The 8,394-nt window shown below is 28.1% G+C and overlaps 2 protein-coding genes across 2 annotated transcripts; one reads left to right on the top strand and one right to left on the bottom strand.

The window, feature by feature from the left end:
• Positions 1–2,618: 2,618 nt before the first annotated feature.
• Positions 2,619–4,079, bottom strand: LOC113385441. Its single transcript, XM_026623294.1, has 4 exons — positions 3,984–4,079; positions 3,779–3,873; positions 3,097–3,324; positions 2,619–2,923 (listed from the first exon to the last, which is right to left on the bottom strand). The coding sequence occupies exons 1-4, from the start codon at positions 3,991–3,993 to the stop codon at positions 2,873–2,875; spliced, it is 384 nt and encodes a 127-aa protein (XP_026479079.1). The 5' UTR covers positions 3,994–4,079; the 3' UTR covers positions 2,619–2,872.
• A 2,852-nt stretch (positions 4,080–6,931) lies between these two features.
• LOC113386566 (uncharacterized protein KIAA0232-like) lies at positions 6,932–8,308 on the top strand. The gene is made up of 5 exons (XM_026624342.1): positions 6,932–7,030; positions 7,318–7,503; positions 7,666–7,800; positions 8,071–8,247; positions 8,300–8,308. The coding sequence occupies exons 2-5, from the start codon at positions 7,324–7,326 to the stop codon at positions 8,306–8,308; spliced, it is 501 nt and encodes a 166-aa protein (XP_026480127.1). The 5' UTR covers positions 6,932–7,030; positions 7,318–7,323.
• The last annotated feature ends 86 nt before the right edge of the window (positions 8,309–8,394 follow it).

Below are 8,394 nucleotides of genomic sequence, written 5' to 3'. Positions count from 1 at the left end.
TATCCGATAATACTCTTTCGTTTTAAACAGGAGCACTCGAGATACTTTCTGGATATCAACAATTAGAAAACAATTGCGACAATTTAAATGTGAAAGGATAAATTATATCAGATATTAAATTGAATCATTATATTTTATTTTTCAATTTTTATGGATATATAAATATATTCTATATTTATTTGCCAATTCTTATGAATACTATTATTGCCAATGCTTATCTTGCCTATTATGTAATGATTTAATTGATAACACAAATTTACCATTCACGAAAAATAATTTTACAAAAAAAATTAAATAATGTTACTCGTGATCTGATATCCCGATGATGAAAGTCACTCGTGTGCTCTTTTTATAGATGTATTTATTAATTTTAGTAATCAAGGCAGTCTATACAATGGAATCAATTAAAGTTTAAAACGATTTAATCATCCTCAATAATTTGATCAGATTTTGTGTTTAGTCAGATTGATGATGATTGTAAGTTTTGGACTAAATTTAATCTTTTGTATGTAGTTGTCTTTTGACCTAATAATTACTCATGTTGCTTATTTATTTAAAAATTAGGGTAATTCGATTCAGTTTTTGTTTTGGTTAAAAGGATTTATTATTCTAGTCTAAATTAGAAAAAAAAGTAATATAGCTTTTGGAAAAATACTATATTTTTAAATAGAACTAATGGAAAATATTATCAGGATAATCTAAAACATTTTTAGACTATTCAGTATATATTTTCAGTCTAACCAAAATATTTTCAGGCCGGTCTAGAACATCCTTAGAATAATCTAGAATATTTTTAGACTATCTAGAAAATTTTCTGACTATCCAGAGCATTTTGAGAATAATTTTCATACTACTCTGAATATTTTTGGTCTAACCAAATATTTTCAGGCTAATCTAAAAATCTTCAGGATATTCTAGAATATTTTTAGATTATTCAGAACATTTTGTGAATGTCCAGACAGAACATTTTGAGAATAATCTAGAATAATTTCAGACTTTTCTAAAACATGTTTAGACTGACCAGAATATTTCCAGGCTAATCCAGATTATTTTCTGTCTATCTAGAACATTTTTAGATTAATCTAGAAAATTTTTAGACTAATCTGGAACAATTTCAGACTGACCAGAACATTTTCAGACTAATCTAGAACGTTTTGAGAATAATTTAAAATATTTTGACTAATCTAGAAAATTTTCAGATTTATCTAGAACAATTTCAGTCTAATCTAGAACCTTTTCAGACTAATCAAAACATTTTCAGACTAATCTACAACATGTTTAGACTGACCAGAATATTTTCAGGCTAATCCAGAACTTTTTAAGGATAATCTAGAATATTTTCAGACTATCCAGAAAATTTTCGGATTACGTAAGACATTTTTAGATTATCCAGAACTTTTTCAGAATGATCTAGAACGTTTTCATACTATATAGAACTTTATCAATCAAATCTAGAACACATTTATCCCAAGCAATTATAAATAAATATTTTTTCAATGTTTTCAGAGAAGTAAATAATCCAGTTGTAATTAAAGTAAAAATTCTTTTAATCAAATTATGAATTACCCTAATAATAAAAATAATTTGCTACATATTTTATTATTTTCGAAACCACATTAGATATAATATTAGCCATACATGCACTCTAATCATTCTTTAAAGTGTTTTAAAGTTACTTTCGTCTTACCATTAATTTGTTTGTGATACATTTATGTGTATAATGTAGTTTTATAATAAAATACCACTTACAAATAGTCTGCTAATTTAAGATATAAAATTAAAAAAAAATAACATTCCACAGAAGGAACAATTTAGCTAACAATTACAAAAAAATCCAGTGATTATTTTAAGCAAACGCTTTTTGTGATGAGTTGATAAAAATAAATTGATTAAAAAATATTTGTAACACAAAGTTTAGGCACTTTATTATACAATATTGATTATATACAGTTTTTTGAGCAGCTTGATAATATTTTGATTAACTCTTGTTCACATCGTAAGATTTTTAAAAGCCTGAAATTATAATACAGTAATGAAATAATCTCCACCTGTTATTTTGATTAGAAATAATATACACAGAAAAATGCAATATGTTCCTAACGCTTCACGCTTGTGTTCAAAAAAAAAAAAAAATTCTGTTCCTATATCCATTACAATATTCTCCTTTACATTACCGTCATAAAATTATTTTCAGTATGTTGGATGTGATAAATTATTATCAAAAAGGTTTTAAATGTAAATGTATATAGCAAAAAATAAATATATATATACATCATCCGTTAAATGTCTGAATATAGATGATATATTAAATGTTGAAAATTTATGATACGAAAGGAGATTATTCTATGTATATTGTTAACATTGAGATATTGTAAAAATGCAAATCTGGAATAAAAGCTATATCGTTACAGTTGACTTGATTTATATTATCTGTGTAAAAATATTACAGCCAATGTAATAATAGAGATACTTGAATATAATCTAAAAATACATATTTAAAATTACAAACTGTATATAGTGGATATATATATATATATATATATATATATATATATATATATATATACCTTAAAACCCTTCACAAACCTTCAGTTTAAAATTAATTTCAGTAATCTCATTTTATTTTTTAACACAATAATGACTTTAAATTGTGACTTCATATACAGCAGTTTATAAAACTTGAAACATTCCTATTCCTATTTTACGTTAGTGTATGTTTAATTGCAACACCTTATTCAATTGATAAATGTGGTAAGCGATCTTGCAATACCCGTAAAAAATTAAAATACTCTGTTAGACAGATCATATCACTAACTTACAATATGTAAAAAGAATCTTAAGCTATACTTTCAATATAACTAGTTAAGTATATTTAAGGCCAAGTTATTTTCTGACGTTTGCGTTTTATGTTTGTAACATCACCCTGTAAGAAAAGATATCATGAATATTTTATCATAAACAACCAAAAGATAGTTTCCAGAGTGAAGATCATACCATATTTAAACATTTGCTGAACAAATGAGTAGTTTTACTTATTAATAAGGAAGAATATATTACCAGCATTATTATTATATATTTATGAATATTATTACTCACTTCACTGAGACCATGGCCATTACGTTTTCTCGATTCTTTATTATTACTTTCAAAATGGTCTACTTTTAGTTTCTTTGTTATGTGATTATTATCATTTACATTGTCATGTTTGTGACTAGTTTCTGCATTTGATTTAGTTCTTTGCGGCAACGGTAGGACATATGATTTGTATATGACTATCAATTCTTCTCTTGATAAGGAATTTAGATTTTTCAGTTTCAACTGTCTCTAAAGAAAATAGCAGAAGATATTGAAGATATTAAATTAAAATTTAATTAAAAGGGATATCCTTATTATAGATTATAGATATTTTATTTATTATATTGTAGTAGAATAATAAATAATTGGTGTTTCTTTGTAAATTTTTGGGTGGAAGGAGAGGTAATGAAATTAATATTGAAGTTATTTAATATATATTCAGAACCAAAGTCATTTTTGCAAGGCACATAGAATTTAAGGTGCACTGCAGATGAAAACGATGAAAGTATTGATACTCAATGAGTGTAACCCCTTAAACACATACAATATAGACTTCCTGATACATATTTGATTTTTTTTCGAAAACCTATCAAGAATATGATTATGAATATATAATATATTAAATAATGAGTCTATAAATTACATTACAAGTCTTAACCCGTATGAGCATATTCTACAGTACAGCAAATTAATATAACAATACCTCAGTCAAAACTTGTATAATTGTATCCCTATCTAACAGCTCAGGCTGAAGACAAATGGGGTACTCATTAGATGTTCTCTCCATTTTTCTTGATTCTTGTGAATGTGATCAACCATTCAAATTCAATGCATGTTGATATATAAAACAAACGCAAATGATATAAAAAGTTATATATTGATTATCATTAGTTTTATCTACAAATCACCGTTATTCATTAAACTATTGATAACGATTAAAACAATCCCCGTTTAATGTTTGTTTATTATCTCTACATTTAAAAACATTCATAACCTAGAAATTTATGACCCTGTATCGTTTTTCTGACAGTTTCCCTTGGCGAAGGTCAGTGTCATCTGTTTATGAAAAACTGAAACTACTTATTGACAACCTTCAAGGTGATCAACTTAGAGAAATGAAATAAAAGTAATGGCAAAAATGAAAGTGACTTCTCTTTCTAGTTATAATTTATTTCCTTATTCTGATTAGATCGAATTAAATATTTATCTTAACCGCTTATATTACAATGGCTTGATGTTGAGTTCCATTATCACTAATCGAACGCAGTCAATAATGGGACTTGTATAAATGTTTATATTTAAACAACTTTTGTGTTTCAGGAATTTATGCATTACGTCAATTGAACTGCAATAGTCAACATTTAAATGCAATGTTTTGATTTCTTATTACGTGTTATTACTTATACGTCTTGTACTAAATTAAAGAAACATTTCAAGATAATGATTCTTACAACTTACAATACTGCTAATACATTCTTATCTATGTTTTATGTTCTCTTATCTATCTGCAAATATAATAAATGAATGTTTTTGCAAGGCGTATATTTTATCAGTATTTAAATTTATCACAATCAGTAAAAGAATATTGCAAAATAATGATATTTTAATTAATTTTAGGAATGATATGTATGTAAAACTGGAAGTTGTAGATTTATAAACGATCAGATAAATATATTTTATTAAAATTTACTTTTTAATTGTCCTTTGTAGATAAATCTTAAAATGAAATATTTCTATAGATATTAGAAGATAGTTTGATACTCATCGCGAATTTTAATAAGAAGAGACTGAATAAAAAACGTTAGTAAGTGCAATTAATTCAGTATTTACTTGTAATATTGCTAATTTTAATTAAAGAAAGAGTATTGGAACGATTGGAACCCTGTGTAGCTCTTCTGAAACAGAGCGTAGAATAAATATATGTATTTTAAGAATTTTTCTTGTCTGTCTGAGCGTTTACCACAAATATTGGAATCGTTTTTCATATATTTGTATTTCTCCTCTCCTTTTCGATCGTGCTCTCCGCCGCCACTCGCCGATGTCGAGTGTCGATTTTTCGTTCCAACAGGTTGCCGATCCTTTTTAGTGCGAACGCCATTGTTGTAAAGCGTTACTTTGTGGTGTTGTGTGTTGATTTAATTGTTTTTATGTGTTTATTGTGATGTTTCATTTAGATTTTGCATTTAAAGTAGTCATAAGTGAATAGTAGTGCAAATGCATAATTAAACTCAGCTCCCCGGACTTGGTGCGATCTCATTTTCGATATGTATTGACTGACAGTCCAAATGTGCCCGAATCCCGCCTTGTGGGTTATTGATTGCAAGCGGCGCACTTCACACTGCCTGTCGTAGTTGACTGACTGCAATCGCGTGAGCTGGTACAAAATACGTAGCGGCCATGTTTTTTGTGTCTCTCTCAGGCTTGTAGACTGCATGGGGTGTTTTACATCACCCAATTCATTCAGGTGAGTTGAATACGCTTTAATTGACATTCGAAACGTTTCTTCTATGCCATTATCTATACGACAAGGATATTTTTCACACCGCCGTGCACTTTCGAAAGATGTTACATTCGCATATGCAATAAACTGCCTATATGGCGCAATCTTAGGTGTCCGTTCGAAACGATTGACAAAATCAACAAGGTTATTCGAATTTTGCATTGTTTATTGGTGTCCAATATATCTCGATGCGTTTTACGGGTATGTGTTGTGATTTTCAAGTGAATCGTGAGTTATTTATAAGTTTTTAGCATTGCACTTTCTTAAGCCAGTCTAGTTGAACTGCGTATAGAATAAAATACAGCGTATTTGACAATAAGTCGTTTGTTTATTGCGCACCACGGAGATATTGAAATTTCTTTGTTTGTGTACATTTCGACAATGAGTCAATTCAAGTGATTCATTTTATGATGAGCCCAGTGATAAGTCTATTTATTTTTGAGATCGATTTCGAAAATTTTTTGTTTACTGGAGATAACTGGTGATGAGATGTATGTATGGATGACGTTTTATAATAATTTTTGCCAGTCATTCGCTTTTCCTTTCTAAGAAAGAAGTGCTAATTTTTCAAAGAAAGAACATATGAAAAACTATAATATAACAATTAATATCTCCTGATTGCTGTACCTTTTTATCTAAAATGATGATGTTTTTATCTAAATGTATCATGTTTGAATAATTTCAAATTATGTTTTCATTGTCTCTTGTCAGTTTGAACTGTACTGTATTTATACACTTATATATTTTAAATAACCTCATAAATGTTTTGTTGATGGTGACTTGAATAATAAATCAATATTATGAATACTTCTAACATTCCATTCGATGGAGCTTTGTGTTATCAAGCAAAGCTGTAATTAATATAAATGTTGCAGCAAATTTTGTAATAAAAATTTTGTTTAAGGTCTGTACGCTTTTGATTGAAATTGATGATAAATTTTGTGATTTGTAGTCATGTGTTATGAAATAATCATTTCAATAATTTGTGTCGTTTTTTTTTCAGTCCTGCAATGGAAATGAATGGATATGATTCACCCGCTTCAGAAATGAAGTAAAGAGCGTTATGTTTTGAAGCAGAATAATTGTCAACCTTTACGGTTACCAATTAAGATCATTTTAAAATGTTTTATTCAATTTTAAAGTAATACTTATAATTTACCAAAACATCAATTTTATCTGAAATCATATTATAATATTTTTAAGTTATTCTTAGCAATAGTAACATTGCTGTAGTTCTTAATTATACTATTGTGTCAAAGTAATTTAAAAGTAAAATTAGAAGCTTATTTGCATAACCAATTTAATCGTATATATTATATATATTTAATTGTGCAATTTGATCTTGTATAAGAAATATTTTTAAGCAAAATAAAACAATTGACAAACTGCTTATTATAATGCTCGTGAACACATCAAATTTGCATTTGTAATCCTGAATGGACAACCTATGTTGAGGTAAGAGATTTTATAATTAATTCATTTAGTGCTGTAGATTTCTTTACGTTGTGATTTATTAAAAGTAATCATCAAAATTACTATGCGCTGTCATTTACTAAACTTCAAATTTTAAGGCAGAATTGTTTAGACTTAATTTAATTGGCTATAAGTAGTACAACTACAATCACATTAACATTCCTAAGAGAGCCCACACATTTTTGATTTGAATTAAATGTTTGAAGGGTGTAATTTTGCATGTGTGTTTTTTTGTAGCACATATTTTTTTATGCATGTTGTGTTTGTAGCCTGTTATGAAGTACCCGCAGCTGGTATCTGGCCGGACAGTGTCTGGCATCGGAGGCTGGTTATCCACTGAACTTGATTCACACGGTTTAGACGGCCGAGTCTACGCTAGACTTGTGCTGTCTCTTCTACATGCACCAGTCGAATTCAACCCAAGAGATCTGCGAGAGGCAACTAGTGCTATTGAGGTAATTATTGATTATATTTTGTTATATTTAACAGCATCCTTACCTAAATATAACACTAATTTGACTATTTTATTATGCTAACTTGTTACTTCAAATTAAATTTGTTTATTGTTAATTAATATTGCTTGAATATTTTCATTAACGTATTTCTCTTTTATTTAGAATAAGAAGAATAGGAAAAGCACACAAGTTGTAGAGGAAGATTGCTTGTGGTTTGAAACAAATCACGGTCTGTGGACTTCTGAACAAGCTAAACGCTACGCTGCTGTAGAATGTCTCAAATCAGCTTCTGAACAGGTGAATAATTTAGATTAGTTTATAAATTGACTGGCATTTATATACTTACATTACACTCACATTATAATTCAGAATGTGAACTATTATCAGTTTTTTTTATTCCTGTCTGCATATTTTTGCATCTAACATGGAAATTTCTTTAATTATGAACATTTATATATAAAATTGTATATAAGACATTATTATCCTCTTTCACACAATGGACAGAACACAATTCAAAGTATCACAAAAACATACTATTGTTTTGATTTAGAATTACTTGCTTAACAGAAGGCTGGAATTGAAAGCTTAGTTGATGAGCTTTGTGCAAAGCTTCGCGAGATCGAAAACGAACAATCTCCCGAAAAAGATTTTCAACAAGCAAACTCAACAGAAAATATGCTAAACGCTGTGAAAATCCTGTCGAACTGGCCAATAAATATTATGCTGCATTTCCTGCATTATCTGGTAAGTGATAAAGGTTGTAAATTCAACATTATTACTTTAGTTAAAATCTTAGGTGAATTAATTGTAAAATTTAGTTCATATGGCATAGTTCAATCTAAGATCATGAACTTGCTTAATATTTCATATGCAATGCCAAACAAATGAATT

This window comes from Ctenocephalides felis, unplaced genomic scaffold, assembly GCF_003426905.1.
Source record: "Ctenocephalides felis isolate EL2017-DRISC unplaced genomic scaffold, ASM342690v1 CF-g0.4_SCAFFOLD_03571, whole genome shotgun sequence".
Taxonomy (NCBI): domain Eukaryota; kingdom Metazoa; phylum Arthropoda; class Insecta; order Siphonaptera; family Pulicidae; genus Ctenocephalides; species Ctenocephalides felis.
This window is presented reverse-complemented; position numbering and strand designations above follow the sequence as displayed.

Bases quoted from the DNA above. Each gene is read 5' to 3' on its own strand.
- LOC113385441 (XM_026623294.1), bottom strand. The intron at 3,325-3,778 runs GTATTGTTATAT...TATTTTCTTTAG, and splicing joins TTATACAAGTTTTGACTGAG to AGACAGTTGAAACTGAAAAA. The intron at 2,924-3,096 runs GTGAGTAATAAT...CTTTTCTTACAG, and splicing joins ATGGCCATGGTCTCAGTGAA to GGTGATGTTACAAACATAAA.
- LOC113386566 (XM_026624342.1), top strand. From the start codon at position 7,324: ATGAAGTACCCGCAGCTGGTATCTGGCCGGACAGTGTCTGGCATCGGA. The intron at 7,504-7,665 runs GTAATTATTGAT...TCTTTTATTTAG, and splicing joins AGGCAACTAGTGCTATTGAG to AATAAGAAGAATAGGAAAAG. The intron at 7,801-8,070 runs GTGAATAATTTA...CTTGCTTAACAG, and splicing joins TCAAATCAGCTTCTGAACAG to AAGGCTGGAATTGAAAGCTT.